Raw genomic sequence first — 16398 nt, 5'->3', positions numbered from 1 at the left:
AAACAAATAAATGGGCAAAATATTTGAACAGCTATTTCATCAAAGAAAATATATGGATGGCATATAAGCATATGAAAAGATGCTCAACATCATTAATCTTTAAGGAAATGGTAATTAAAACCAAATGAGATACCACTAGGTAAATTAGAACGGCTAAAATGAAAAAAGACTCACTATGCAAAAAAAAGAAGACTCACTATACCAAGTGTTGTTGAGGATGTGAAGGAAATGGAACTCTCACACACTGCTGGTTGGAATACAAAATAGTGCACCACTTTGGAAAAGAGCTTGGCAGTTCCTTAAAAAGTTAAACATGTACCTAACTGTATGAACCGTATCTCCTAAGTACTTACTCAAGAGAAAAGAAAGCCTATGTCCATACAAAGATTTGTACCCAACTATTCATAATAGCTTTATTTTTTCAATGGCCCCAAACTGGAAACGACCTAAATGTCTATCAACGATTGAATGAATAAACAAATTGTAACACATACATATAATGGAATATTAGCAATAAAAGGTAAGCTATTCACACACAACAACAACATAGATGAATTTCAAAATAATTATGCTGAGTGAAAGAAGCCAGAAAAAGAAAAAGAGTATATACTTAAGGACTCTGTAAAACTCTAGACGATGTAATCTAATCTACAGTGGACAGAAAATAGGTCAGGGGTTGCCTGGTGGTGGGGAAGTGTTGGGTGGCAGGGAGCAGAGAGAGGAGAAATTATAAAAAGGCACTAGGAATTGGTTCAGGATAATTGATAGATTTGCTATATTGATTGTGGTGATAAATTCACAGGTATGAACATATGTCAAAACTTATCAAATTTTACTCTTTAAATATATTCAGTTCATTGTGTGTTAATTGCACCCAGATAAAATTGTTTATAAAGGGGGTGGTGTAGTAAAAGAAGTTGTCTCGGTAAGTTAAGGGAACAACAGTGGTTTGGACTAGAGTTAAAAGTGAAGATGAAGAGAAGTGGTGAGATTTAGAATATGCTTTGGTAGTAGAGATCATGTAGTGAGTAAAATAAAGAAAGATCAGAAAGCTCTTCAGTTTGGAATCTGAACAACTTAGTGGATGGTAGGGCCATCCTTTCCTTAGAGGGGAAGACTTGGGAATAGGGGTATATAAAGAATATTCATCCCATCATTGTTTGTGATAGTGGGGAAACCAAGACAAATGAAGTATCCATCATTAAGAGAATGGATACCTAAAATGGAGACTATGCAGCAGTTAAAAGGGTGAACACATGTACGTAGCACAGCATGCACAGATCTCAACAACATAATGCTAGTGAAAAAAGTAAAACAGTGAAATATCATTTAATTAAATAGGAAACTAATAAAGGAGAAAACTATGTATTTTTATTTTACAAGGATACAAGGAAACTCGAGGAATATATCAAAATATGTTCTTGTGGAGGTAAGGTCAATGGCAGTGGGGTACAGGAAGTAGGGGAAAGGTACTTAACACGGGAGAGGCATATACAGACTCATAAAGATGGTCACCCCATGAACTGAGGAGTTTGATTCACTCTAATCACTGTACCTGAAGTCCAAGAAATTACTTATTAAAGCACAATAAAATAACAAAAACAGAATGGACAAGAGTCCAAGTTTTTGCTACCTTACAAGGATTATACAATCATGTTATTTTCACTTTTCCTACTGAGCCCTCAGATACCATGTAGCTGTGACCTCTAAGAAGGATTTTTCCCTCTGTGGATTTTCATCACCCTCATTTTTGTTATTCCTCTTTTATTATCTTTAATAAATGACTTATTCAAAACACTGTATGTCCTAGATAAGTTTAGTGTGTAATGTTCACAAAGGGATCAACTGTAGAGTTCAAGTGCTGATGGGAAATTTTTAGTTTCTAGTTTTACCAAACTTTATTTCATGAGGCAAGGTAAAAGATTTGAGTTAATCACTCATGCTAGCTTCTAATAAATAAGGCTAAGGAATAAATAAATAAGAAATAAGCTATTTCAAATGTAATGCCCCTAAGGGAGACAAAGCAGTGAAGAACTTGTCCCAATTCTGATGACACATGGAGAAAATCCTTACAAGAGGACGGAGCCTAGTCACAGAGGAGAACTGCATACATCCTGCCTGCTCAAGGGAGGATTCCTTTATTTCCCTTTGACTAAGTAAATGAGATTGCATTGCGTAGCATCCAAGCCATGGCCCAAGTGGAGTCACTATCATTACACCCTTAGTCAAGTTGTTAGCATCACATCCATCACCAAGAGATACCCCAAGGCCCTAGAACCAAAGGTAAGAGATCAGAGGGAAATAGGAGTTAGATTCTACTACTTCCTTCTATGAACATTGTCGTGCGGGGCGGCCTGAGGGGTCTCTGCTCCCACTCCCCACATAAGAACGCAGGATACAGCTAGGCCAAAAAGGAACACCCACAGAGCCATAAGTAGGGGAGTCATACGACTATGGTCTCACTGGAGGCTGGGTTTACACGAATTGCGACCCGCTGTCTGCTTTGCTGCCAACTGACCGACTCTCCTTGACTCTCCTTCACTCTCCTCCACTCTGCCTCAGAGTCTCCACTGTGGGGCCCCTCTTCTAACAGGCGGACCAGAGCTTCCAGCGCTTCCAACCGGGACACCTGGTCTGGCACCTGGGCCATTTCATTAAGCGCATTTTCCATGTTGAGACTCAAGGCCGTGAGGAACATCCAGCCCACGCGGCTGGCTGTAGCCTTCTCCTCCTCCCGCAACTGCTCAGTCAGAGCCTGCAGGGCCCTCTCCACGCTGGCCGGAGAGCCATCCGTGTCCTCCCACCCCTCCTTGGGGGTCCAACTCCTGAGAACAGTGGCCACTGGACACCACACACTGGGTGGGGGCCACACGTCCTCCTGCCCAGAGTCAGACTCCATTCCTACCTGGTCGGAATCTTACTCACCGTGCCAGGTGTCTGAGTGGGTGGAGTCCTTCGTGGAAGATGTCCACAACCCTCGGAGCTTAAGGCCGCAGCAGATCACCAAAATGAAGGCAACGCCGTCCATGGCCAAGAGAGTGGAGTGCCAGCTGGAGGCTTGAGTCTCCCATGCAGACCGCGCCTCCCGTACCTGGCATCGCTCCTCGCAGGCCTCCTGCACAACAAATGGCGCAGCCAGCAGGGTATGGTGCTGGAACAACAGCGACTCACAGTCAAGGTGCTTACATATTCTCGATGGCGGCTGGTTGGGACACAAAAGCAAACACAGGAAGCAGGAGCCACACTGTCTGCAACCTGCCATCCTAACTGCCATCAGCACTTGCCAGCCACCCTCTTCTTGCTAGCCCCCATTTCCTGTTAGCATAGTCACGGCAGTTATATTAGTGGCTCACTGGTTACAGCTGATGGCCAACTAGCCACAGCTGATGGCCATGCAATCACAGTTGGTGGTCATTTACTACCTGAGCCAGCACCTTTCCACGGGAGGGCGAGATTCTGGAAAGTGCACTCCTGGCTCTGTCCCCACAAACATATCTGGATTAAACAGGCCCTTTGCCTTTTTAGAGTCAGTTGTTGAATGTTCATATGGGTGGGGACAGGAAGGACTATGATATACTATGTGTTTCTTGCCCTTAATCCCTCTAACTTGTGGACTAACAGAAACAACTAGAATAAGCATTTTTAAATTCTTATTTTTTATTCATCCCTGCGTTTCTTCCATAGCCACTAATACAAGCACTATTTCAGGTGTTTAGGTACAATGGTGATAAGATACAATCTGTGTCCTAAAAAAAAAAAAAAACTATGAAAGAGGGAAGACAAGTAAACAGATTCCAATCCAGCATCAGCAGCAGTACAGAATATGGTTTCCTTCCTTACTCCCTCCTATATCCTTGAACAGCACCTTCTCTCCTTATCTATGTCCAAACACTACTAAAAAGAAATAATAAAGTTTTTTCTCATTGTTGAGGCATCAGTGCCTAAAATAATTTGGAGATCAACCACATAAACTGCTTCTGGAAATTATCCTCTATAAAAAAAATGCCTTATCAGATTGACCACTCTGGTAAATTAGCAAGGAAATTACGCATTCACAACATGGAGAAGATACAGTCCCACATTGGTTTATTCAACCACACCTATGCATACTCAGAAAAGCTAAATTCAGTCAAGGCCAGGTCTTTAAGCAAGTATGAAGAACTGAGAACCAGAAAGCCCCCCTCTGCTCTCATGCGTGCTCCACAACTTATTTTCTCACCATTGGCATCATTCTTTAGAATAAAGCTTTATCTGCAAAGAGCCACCATTAGGATAAAAATATGTTATCAGGGAGAAGTAACATGTCAACCCATTAGCACACATAAAAGCCCTCTGGTACATTATCAATAGTATGTATTTGCATAGATTTCATCACCTCAGCTCAGAACATAAGGTAGAAAAGGTAAATGATAGAGATGGTGTAGGTGGGAATAAAGGAGGCAGCCTTTTATTAGTCACTAGTCACTTTATATAGTCACTAGAGTGAGAAACACTGAAACAAAATTGACCTATTTCACAAATTTGCCTAGATCTTGTTTTTAATTTGTTATGATCATATCTAAATACTTTGAAAGAGAGCCCAGCAAAAAACCAGCAGTCGCGGAGAAGCTGCATTCATTTTACATTTAATGCCATATCCTACAAGATCGGCAGGCACTAAGTGTACACTCATGGTTACCCCAACACCCAGAGACCAGCTCCCTCTCTTCAGGGCGCCCTATGGCAAATCTGACCAGCCATCAATGTCGGACCTTCTTACAGACACACTGTAAAGGAACTTCACAGCTAGAGGCTTGCAGGCCATCTTTGCTGATGACACCACACTTCTGGACCAAGCTGTTTGAAAGAATCCTGTAAGAAATCAGAAAACCCAATCAAGGTGACATACAGAGTAAAGGAGTTGTAAGGTATGAAAGAATAAAAAGTAAGGCCCCACTTCTGTTTAGGCCCCACTTCTCAGCTCCCAAAAATAGCAGAAAATAAAAACTGCTCATTAGCCTCTCTTTCAAATGTCGTTCTTTTTTTGTCCTTGTCCACTATTCATTTCGTTCCTTGTTCCCTATTTCCTTTCTTCACCCTTTCCTCTCTTCTCCGTCTGCTATCCTTGATGTAATTCATATACTTTTTCTTCCCCTTCTCCTCTCCCGTTCACTCCTCTCCTCTCCTCTCCTCTCCCCTCCCCTCCCTTCTCCTCCTCCTCCTCCTCCTTTTTCTTTCTCTTTCTCTCTCTCTCTCTCTCTCTCTCTCTCTCTCTCTCTCTCTCTCTCTCTCTCCCCCCCCCCGTTGGGCCCCTTACCTAGAGAAGTTTAAGGCTGATCCATCTTCCCACCTCCAGCCAGAATTGTTCCTCAGACCAATCCAATAAAAGTTTTTATTGAGGAAACCTTTGAGTAGGTTCTAAAGGAGAGATTGAGGATGATGAAAAAAGGTAAGAAAGATGCAGAAAACCAAAAAGACCCAGTGTCATGGTCAAACAGTTATTCCTTATACCCTCTCTCATCATCATTATTGTGGACAGAATGTTTGTATCCCCTCAAAATTTAAATGTTGAAGCTCCAACCTCAATGAATGTGATGGTATTTAGAGGTTGGGCCTTTGAGAGACAAGAAGGTCTAGTTGAGGTCATGAGAGTGGGGTCCTCACTAATGATAGGATTAGTGTCCGGGCCCATGTGGGAATCGAACCCAAGACCTCGGCATTAGGAGCATGGCGCTCCAACCACCAGGGCCACCCGGCCAGCCAAGGATTTGTGTCCTTATAAGAAGAAATGGCCAGAGCTCAATCGCTCTCCACCATGTGAGGACACAATGAGAAGGTGGCTTTCTGCAAGCCAGGAAGAAGGTTCTCATCAGGAATTAAATCAGTCAGCACCTTGATCTTGGACTTCCCAGCCTCCAGAACTGAGACATAAATGTCTGTGGTTTAAGCCACCCAGTCTATAGTATTTTGTTATAGCAGTCTAAGCTAACTAAAACAACCACATATTCCAAATAACTATTCTCTTTTTAAAACTCTAGTTGTACAGATTTGTTGGTTGCAGAGTGGAACACTTCCTAGAGTTGACTTTATGTCTATAATTGCATTCTTATAATGTGACAGATAAGATAAATATTACATCTCTACCTTCCATTGCAGTTTCTTTCTTGATTGGATGGCACCTGATAAGTATTCAAATAACTGAAAGAAAAAAGCTAAATACTGCTATAGAAGCAGTCATCTTTCTCATTATCAGTTAATACATAAATTATTAAGACTAAAGCAATATACTTCTTTCTTTTCTCCCACTAAACTCCCATTTTCCAAGTCCTTGTCAATTTTGCATATGACAAGGGGGAAAAAAGCAGATCTTAAGGAAACAAGCTTAAAATAAAGTTGGCTATACCCTTTATATATCCCATGCTACCCACTAGAACAGAGGTAAAAGATTATTTTCTCTGCAGAGTCTGACATTTAAATGCAGGAATTTAATTCCTAAGGGAATTACCTCTATAAATGAAATAAAATGAAGGATAAATCCCCAAAGATTAATTTTGTGATAGGATTTGGTATTAGTGTAATGAATATTTTGCAACAAATGAACTATCACCTTGGATTTGAAACTTGCTTTTGTTACAGTATCATTGTGATGATGAATTTTCAGTGTGATGTTAATATAACAAGTATTGTGTTTGTTCATGAGCAAGAAAAGGATAAAACTATAAAGCTGAAGACCAAAAAATTGATGGAAAACCCTTACCTATAAAATAAGAAGCTCAATGTTTGTGTGTGTTTTAAAGTATGAGTGAATATGCAAAGGTATTCATTCATATGTGTTTTAACAGATACCAAAGCCTCCTGGTTATATGTGGTGGGCAGGAGTAAATATGTACAGTGGCATTCATGGGCAGCTAACTAATGTCTCTGTGTGTCCAGCTGACATTATGCATAATTAATGAGATAATTGTCCAGCATATGCTCTTCACTTCTTATTCTAATTCCCTAAAGTCATTGCAAATCCCTTGTGAAAGAAAATGGAAAACTAATAAGAAAGCATTTAAATTGTTCTCTATTCCTCTTATTTTGTTCCCAGAAAGCTTGTTATTTAGTGTTTTTGTTTGGTTTCTTGGTTGGTTTGGTTTTCTCTGAGCTAGAGCTTGATCTGATACATAGATGCTAAAGAAAAAGAGCATAACTTGTTCCAGTGATCATTTCCTTAGGGAGCATTTGCCACAAGCCTCCTTCATGTGTTAATGCTTTGAGATAATCTGCCATTTCATCTGGCAGTGGCCATTACACAGAACATATTTTCAAATTCAGTGAACTTGATTTGACCCCTCTCCTTCCCCTGTAAACTTCTCACCTGTGGAGGAATAGAAGCTCAAAAATAGGTCAGTGATGTGTGTTATTTCACAGTAAGTTCATGGTAGGACGTGGACTAGAACCCAAGGCTGAAACCATGTCTGGAGGTTAAATAAAAACACACTGAGCTAGGGCAGCCGGATGACTCAGTTGGTTAGAGCGCGAGCTCTGAACAACAGGGTTGCCCGTTGGATTACCGCATGGGCCAGTGAGCTGCACCCTCCACAACTAGATTGAAGACAAAGAGCTGCAGCTGAGCTTCCAGAGGGGGCAGCCAGATGGCTCAGTTGGTTAGACTGCAAGCTCTCAACGACAAGGTTGCAGGTTCAGTTCCCATGGGATGGTGGGAATTGAACCACCATCAATTCCACCATCAAGTTAGCTGTGCCCCCCCTCAACTAAAAACCGAAAACAGTGACTGGACTTGGAGCTGAGCTGCGCTCTCCACAACTAGATTGAAGGACAACGACTTGGAGCTGATGGACCCTGGAGAAACACACTGTTCCCCAATATTTCCCAATAAAATTTTTTTTAAAAATTAATTTAAAAAAACATACGCTGAGCACATTACTTGAAAATGTAACATGATATTTAAAAATAAGTTTTTCCTATTTCCAGACTTTTCAGCTATCCTGTAGCAAGTAAACATGCAGATGCATTAAGAGATTGCAAAAGAAAATTTGACAGGCTAAAATTACTAGAGTTTCTTTCATATTGATAAGAATTTTTCTTATAATTTTGTGTGTTCACAATATTAAAAGTAAATAAGCCTTGCTCTATAAACCAGAGCACTCTTGCAAAAAGACAGTGAAAAACTGTTCATCAACAGATAAATGGATAAACAAAATGTTATATATCCATATAATGGAATATTATTCAGCCACAAAAAGGAATGAAATTCTGATGCATGCTATAGCACTGATGAACTCTGAAGACCTGCTAAGTGAAATAAGCCAGATACAAAAGGATATAATAGGCAAACTCAGAGAGACAAAATGTAGAATAGTTGTCACCACGGATTGGGGGAAAGAGGAAATGGGGAGCTATTATTCAGTGGGTACAGTTACTGTTTAAAATGATAAAAACATTTTGGAGATAAATAGTGGTGACGGTTGGACAACAAAGTGAATATACTTAATGCCACTTAATTGTACACTTGAAAATGACTAAATGCTGAATTTTATGTTATGCATATTTTACCACTTTTTTTAAGTTAAAAAAAAGATAGTGAGAGATATCCTAACCTACCTACCACACCTACGCTTGGTGTGAAGTTCATACTTGTTGCTTGATCTATTTATGAAGAAAAGGGTGACAAAAGACGCACACATTACCAGACTATAAGTACCTCCAAAGTAAAACATTTCTCCTACCATCTGCCCTGTGTTTCCAGCCATTTCTTTCAATCTTCTGACATATTTCAGATTTTCTCATAAAGGAAATGTTCAATTCAACAAGTCATAATTTACTTTGTAATACATACTTTACTGAAATTTCATGTCTTGGGATACAGGAGAGAAAATCAAAAGTTATTTTGACTCTGGACTTTATTTTGAGAGACAAGGAAAATCAGTCAAAGTGGAAAAGAAGAAAAATTAAAATTAAGTGATTCCCACTATGTTAAAGAAGTTTTCACATAGATTTTCTCACTTAATATTCATAACAATTCTGGAATTTTTCTTTCTCCACTGGTACATTCCCATGGGATGTTGAAATTGAGAGTCAGAGAGGTTCAGAAAATTGCTGAAGTTCACATGGTAAGTAATGCAGTAAAAACAAACTCAAAACTGTCTGAAAGAAACTAAGCTCTTTCCATTACCTGATTCTACTTTAAAATATGGAGGAAAATGACCAAATTGTGTTTGTATTGTGACCATAGTGTTTGTATTGCAGTCTCCAAAAAAGGAAACCTTGCATATAATTAGATGTAAACCCTAAATACAAGAAAAGCTAATATCGAAAGTTCAGGGAGAAGAAAGGGAACATCCCAAAGTCATAAATTCTATTCAGGAAGATGATTAAATGAGAGGTTGTTAAAACAATAAAGTCTGATGATATAATCTCAAGTTACAATAATGAGGAAGGAAGATATTATGGGGTGAGGAGCATCAGGATAAATTTAAAGAAACCAAAATACTTCCACAGGAAACTCTCTAGTAAGTGTGTACTTTAAAATAATGCAGCAACAACTCTGAGAAACAAATGCTAATATTCTAAATGAACTGAACCTTGTGTGGGAAAAAATGACAACAAAAATTAAGAATTTGAATATATCTGAAGTTCTAAATTCAAAGAGCAAGAACAACAAAGGCCAGATACCATTATGTAAACAAAACACTGAGGAAATAGCAGAGGAATTTCACTTCAATTTTGGTTTTTTCCTCAAAAACAAAAAATAATATCGAAGTCCAAGATAGAAAAAATAGATAATAAGTGAACATCTCACTATTCTAAATATATTTTAAATATATTTCAAATATATTTAAATACCAATGTACGTTCCAGGCTTCAAATTCAAATAATTTTTTAAACATGTATAGGAAAGAAAAAGCATCAAAAGATAAATAATAGGAAAAGTTCTCTTGTTTCTAAGCACACAAGATAGATTATGGAAGCTGTCAAATACCATATTTCTATAAGTGACTTTAAAAGATAGGTTAATATGTAGTTTAAACTCTGTCTCTGCAAAAATTAAAAGAGAGTGGGGGAGAGAGAGAGGAGGAGGAAGGAGAAGAAGAAGGAAAAGGAAAAGGAGGAGGAGGAGAAAGAGGAGGAAGAGGAGAAGAAAGGAGAAGAAGGAGGAGGAGAAGGAGAGGAACAAGGAAAAGGAGGAGGAGAAGGAGGAGGAGGAGGAGGAGGAGGAAGAAGAGAAGGAGGAGGAGAAGAAGAAGAAGAAGGGAAAGGAGGAGGAGGAGGAGGAGGAGAAGGAAGAGAAGAAAAAACTGGCTCTGCCAGATTTGTAGTTTTGGACTTGTTAATGAACTCTTCCAAATATTATTCACATATCAATGAAATGGAGGTGTTGAATTGTGCTATGTCTGCTATGCTGTGAAGATTAATATACATAAAATACCTACCTTGTACATAGCAGTTCCAAAAGAATAGTTCTATTGTTATTATTATTATTATTATTCACTCTGCTATAACTGGTTTAAGATAAGGTGGACTATGTACAGAGGGTGCCAAAAAATGCATACACATTTTAAGAAAGAAAACTGTATTAAAATTGTAATAATCAATATATACTGATAACAAAAGATAAATACAAGTCATGTTTGACTTCTGAAATTACAAGAGGTTCTCAAAGTGGTTACCATCAGCATCCAGACACCTGATTACGGCGAACTACGGCTTGAGCAACGTTGACTAAAGTGTCCAATTGTATACATTTTTCGGCGCCCCCGGTATATGTACATTACTGAAAGATGACTAACAACATGAGATGGATGTAGCCTCTAGCATATAGCAACCTAATTCCCTAGCAGTATTCTCTTGCTGGTCAGGTAGGAGTTCCGACCTAAATATGATACTAGGAATATCAAGTATACCTTAACATAGTATGTAAATCTTGCCCTGATGAGCAAAGGCTCATCTGATCAAATATAAGTCAAGTTGGTTCTATAGAACCTGACAAAATCTGAGGACAAGAAAAAGAACCAGGCCAGAGAACCACAGGAATATCAGAAGCAAAACTATCTGTGGTTGTGATTAAATCTAGCAGGGATATTCTACCCTCTCTAGTACTGACTTGAACCAAGGGGCCTTAAAAGAAAATAAACCAGTTTTAGAAATGCAGCCAAACTCTGTTGAGCTTACACAATCGCAGAGGCAAGATTCAGGGAAAGTGAAGAAAGAAAGACAAAATTCCTGAAATAACTATTGTGTTCCTCTGGGGGACCTCAGAGACACAGAAATATCCCCAATTCCCAGAGACTGTGCCTTAGCCCTTTTCTTCCTCCTGTTATCACACTGTATAATCTATAGTAGCTGCTACCCCACAATTCTCTGTGGCAGTGTCTTCATTATGACTCACTAATCTCTTTTTCAGTATTTGCCCAGCAATGTTTCAAGTTCTTTGCTCACTTCTGTTATTGACTTCAGTTAGCTCAAGTCCTCAGGAGCAGTTATATCAGAGTGAGAATAGGAGTGGCTAACCAGAAAGTCAGGTTATTATTACCGGGTGCCATAAAATAAAGATTTCATGTGTCTAATGAATAGACCCCAAAGCACTCTGCAACCTAGTTTAGGAAAGGGATAAAGGAGAAGTAAGTCACAGAGATGCACTAATTTGGAGTTGGATCCTATGCAAACTTTCAGAGGAATGAGTATTTCTTGACAGAAAACAGGAATCTAGATGCTTTAATCTTTTCTTAAAATAGGAAATTATGGGGCCGGCCTGGTGGCTCAGGCGGTTAGAGCTCCATGCTCTTAACTCCAAAGGCTGCCGATTCCCACATAGCCCAGTGTGCTCTCAACCACAAGGTTGCCAGTTCAATTGCTCGACTCCCTCAAGGGATGGTGGGCTGTGCCCCCTGCAACTATAAAAACGGCAACTGGACCTGGAGCTGAGCTGCGCCCTCCACAACTAAGATTGAAAGGACAACAACCTGACTTGGAAAAAAAGGCCGGAAAGTACACACTGTTCCCCAATAAAGTCCTGTTCCTCTTCACCAATAGTAATAAAATAAAATAGGAAATTATAAAATTTAGGAACTATGTTCTCCCCAATTGCTTTAGAGTAATTATCTCTCTGAATTTCCCCAGGGGATGTTAATATACTTGAATTTTTGATAAACTATTCTCTGTGACTTGATTCCACCCAAAAAGCAATATCAATACACAAAATCATCATGAAATTAGCACTAAAAACCTAACTAGGATTTCTTATTTTCTTTATATATGTTATTTACATTGATAAGTTAGAATCTGATTGATTTTTGTAGCAGGTTACCTCAGGATGCCCACTCCTTGAATAAACTTGAGGTGCTCCAGGATTAATAAAGAGCCCTCTCTCCTCCAGGAGACTGCTGGGTGGACAGAAAGGATCTGAGAGCCCTGGAGGAAGTGGAGCCCACCAACTTAACTCTGAGAGGAGCTTAAGATCTCTCACACACACACACAAACACACACACACACACAAACACACACACACACACCTATGATAAAATCTAAGTTTCTATAACAGAGGGTTGTTGGGTCAGGCGTGGAAAGGGGAAGAATGAGGAAGAAGAGGGAAGAAAGCAGGCGTAGAGGAGGAGGAAAGAAGGGGGGAAGTAGCAGAGAAAAGGAGAGGGAAAAAGGATATTCCTCTTTTCCTCATAATAGGATACATGATACATTTGAACAGCATTCACCAACAAAATAACCTACATTTGCTAAATGTTTGCATTTACCATTTCCTGGTTGTCTGTAAGCACAAGGAGATGTGAGTCTTTGGCTAAGCAGAATTCCAGACTAGAATTCCAGTCCTTTTTCTCCATTGAGAAGTAATAACAATGGTCACCAGAGCCCATCCAGAAGTCTGGGCAGTTAGGACAGCTGGAACCTAGAAAAGAAGAGGACCTAGTTCACATCTTTATGGACCATTCCGTCTTGGAAATGAAATGGGAGATAAAATGGAATATGGCACTCCCGACGTCTTCCTGCCCCTCCACCTCTCACAGTAATGTTTAGAGAAATGCGCAATAATGCATGGCCTCAAATTAAATATCTCACAATATCCAGCTCCATTACTACTACAGCACATGACACTAAGCAAGGGTGCGACTACAACTGTAGGAGCAGGGAAGGAAATGAAAACAATCTGGCTGAGGACTGGGGAGAGAGTACATTGCTTGTGCTAAAGATCTTTATGCACATGTGATAAATACACACTAGATAACATAACTGTGCATTTGCATGGTATGTGTCAGTGTGCTGCCTATATAGGTTCAATGTATACATTGTGTAACTATGTAATGTACACTGTTTAAATCAGGCAGAATCTTTCAGAATGCTCAACCTCAACTTGACACCTCATAATAGTACATAAGAAAAGGACAGAATTTGGGGGTATCTACCAAAAAAAAAAAATCTAAAAACATGTATCTGGGGCCAGCCCCGTGTCTCAGGCGGTTAGAGCTCCATGCTCCTAACTCTGAGGGCTGCCGGTTCGATTCCCACATGGGCCAGTGGGCTCTCAACCACAAGGTTGCTGGTTCGACTCCCTCAAGGGATGGTGGGCTGCGCCCCCTGCAACTAAGATTGAACACGGCACCTTGAGCTGAGCTGCCTCCTGGATGGCTCAGTTGGTTGGAGCGCGTCCTCTCAACCACAAGGTTGCCAGTTCGATTTCTCGACTCCCGCAGGGGATGGTTGGCTGTGGCCCCTGCAACTAGCAACAGCAACTGAACCTGGAGCTGAGCTATACCCTCCATGACTAAGGACAGCAACTTGAAGCTGAACAGCACCCTCCACCGCTAAGATTGAAAGGACAACAACTGGACTTGGAAAAAGTCCTGGAAGTACACACTGCTCCCCAATAAAGCCCTGTTCCCCTTCCCCAATTAAATCTTTACAAAACAAAAAACAACAACAACAAAAAAAAACATTTAATTAAGTTTAGATTAAAGTACATTTTAAATAAATAAATAGATAAATAAATAAATAAATAAAAATAAAAACATTTATCTGTAAAGATGCATGTACTCCTATGTTCGTTGCAGCATTGGTCACGGTGGCTAAGCAAGACATGTCCTTCAATAGATGATCGGATAAAGAAGTGGTATATAAATACAACGGAATATTACTCTGCCATAAGAAAAGATTAAAGACGGCCATTTGTGACAACATGGATGGATCTTGAGATTATCATGCTAAGCAAAAGAAGTCAGACAGAAAGTTAAGAACCATATGATTTCACTCATATGGGGACTATAAAACTGAAAGCAACAAATAAACAAGACAAACAAAAACTCATAGACACAGACAACAGTTTAGTGGTTACCAGAGGAGAGGTAGAAGAGGGTAAATGTGGTTAAATATATGGTGATGGAAGGAGAGTTGATTTTAGGTGGTGAACACACAATGAAATATATAGATGATGTATTATAGAATTGTACACTTGAAACCTATATAATTTTATTAACTAATGTCACCCCAATAAACTTAACAGAAATTTTTAAAATAATGAAAAAAAGCCAAAATGAAAAGAGAGAGAAAAGGACAGAAACTAGAAAGAGCAAGCTTAACTATAATGAAACGTTGTTGTTGTTTTCTTAAATCGCAAACACAATTGTCTATCATCATTGGAAATTAGATAAAAGATTTATATTTCAGCAAAAAGAATTTACTTTAGATATTTTTTTAAAATTTTCTGACAGAGAAGGGTATCAAACACTAAAATGAAAACTGAGACAATTCTCCTCATTGAGCCCTTTAAAATACAGAATATTCTCATTCCTTTAAAATGGTTGGATTATAATTCTGTGAAAATGAAAGGGAACTGAATAAACGTTCAAGGTAATGTTAACCAAGGTTCCATAATTTTTTGATTTTCTACTTCCATGAAACATTTGTATAAACTCACCATAAGCATAATTCCACAGTGGGCAAGTATAAACTATTATATCAAGTGAATACATGTGTAGATATATAATTGGAAACTTGATTATGTATTGTGGACAAAAAAGGGGTTCTATAGAAAGTAACCTCACAGGGTGATCTGATCATAAATTCCTAACTGGGCAGGTCATGGTGGGTAGTCACACTCCAGGCCTACAACTTCTTTAGTGAGAGGTTTTAAAACAGCCCTGTCCATTGTTCTTGTGCATATAGGTTAACACATCTTTGAAATGCTAAAAATAGTATCCCTCAAAGGTGTAAATACCCTCAAGAGAGCACATAATCTTAACTACCCTGTAATCCCATTCCTTCCTTGCTTTCTCCCACCTTCAAGTATTCTTCCTTACGCTCCCTCCTTAATATCAAATGCATAAAAGAAATTGCTAATTGTCACTCTATGGAGCGTTTGAAATTTTGCTTCCTGGCAATTGTCATCAGTTTATGTCAAATAAACTCATAAAAATTATCTACAGATTTGTATGTTTCTTATGTCAACAGTATTTATTTCAGATCTCGGAATTTAAAATCTGGGGGAAGTAGTCCTTTTTAATGTAAAGATTAGACAACTTTTCTATGGGAAGCCCTGCCATAGGACAAATATAGGGTTCTAGAGAACGAGCTTAAAGTTAGCACTTTATAGATTTGTGTTTTTTCCATACAACTGTGACATTACCCAGCATGAATGAGAAATCTCCAACTTCCCTAGAAGTCTCTTTTTATCAAAAGTAGTACTTGGGTCTGAGGTAGAGGTACTAGGGCTGAAACCTTAGACTCCTAGTGAATACTCTCTATAATCTGTCACTGACAATCATCCCCAGATAACATAAATCTGAATTAGGACTCTAGATTGTGAAACAATAAACTGAGGGCCCTCCAGATTATCATATTTAAGGACCTAGAAGAATTAACTCTAGAAAAGTTCATTTTAAAAAATATAAAAGCTCTCTAACTGGAAACAAATCAAAATGTGTTTAATTAAATTATGATATATCTATTATGTGAAAAGTTAAACACAATATTATAATTTGATTGCCATGATAAATATGATAATAGGTAGGAAAATGTTTGTGACACAATATAGAATTAAAAAGCAATATACAAATTATAAGCATACTATGATTAGAACTACACCCAGTCTTACTTTAAAAAAACAAAGGTGGGGAGATTTTGGAGGACTAGATTGAAATTCTGTTAAGAGAATAAATACTTATACAAATGCATATAGTCAAAGAGTAGGAGGTCATACTCAGGAAATGTTGTATACAAGTGGTGATTTATACTGTTGGGATTATTATTTTTTCAAATTTTCTGCTATTTTGCATTCATAGCACAAAATGGATATAAGGTGTGATTGAAAGATACGGTGAATGTTTAAATAAAAAAACTATTACAGTAAAAGACATGTTGCCATTAATCCCCATTGAAATACCCCCCTTCACTTCGAATACACTTATCCCA

General features: G+C 38.7%; 1 protein-coding gene across 2 annotated transcripts in view; it reads right to left on the bottom strand.

The window, feature by feature from the left end:
• Window positions 1–3615: 3615 nt before the first annotated feature.
• Window positions 3616–16398, bottom strand: part of KLRG1 (killer cell lectin like receptor G1) — a 29037-nt gene continuing 16254 nt past the window's right edge. For both annotated transcript variants that reach the window (XM_081059931.1, XM_081059930.1), the window contains 3 exons: window positions 12732–12883; window positions 5297–5397; window positions 3616–4851 (listed from right to left, as the gene is read on the bottom strand). In XM_081059931.1, coding sequence (XP_080916057.1) covers window positions 4740–4851; window positions 5297–5397; window positions 12732–12883 — 365 coding nt within the window. In that variant the 3' untranslated portion in view covers window positions 3616–4739. The remainder of the gene's footprint in view (window positions 4852–5296; window positions 5398–12731; window positions 12884–16398) is intronic.

Source organism: Rhinolophus hipposideros, assembly GCF_964194185.1.
Source record: "Rhinolophus hipposideros genome assembly, chromosome: 9".
Taxonomy (NCBI): domain Eukaryota; kingdom Metazoa; phylum Chordata; class Mammalia; order Chiroptera; family Rhinolophidae; genus Rhinolophus; species Rhinolophus hipposideros.
This window is presented reverse-complemented; position numbering and strand designations above follow the sequence as displayed.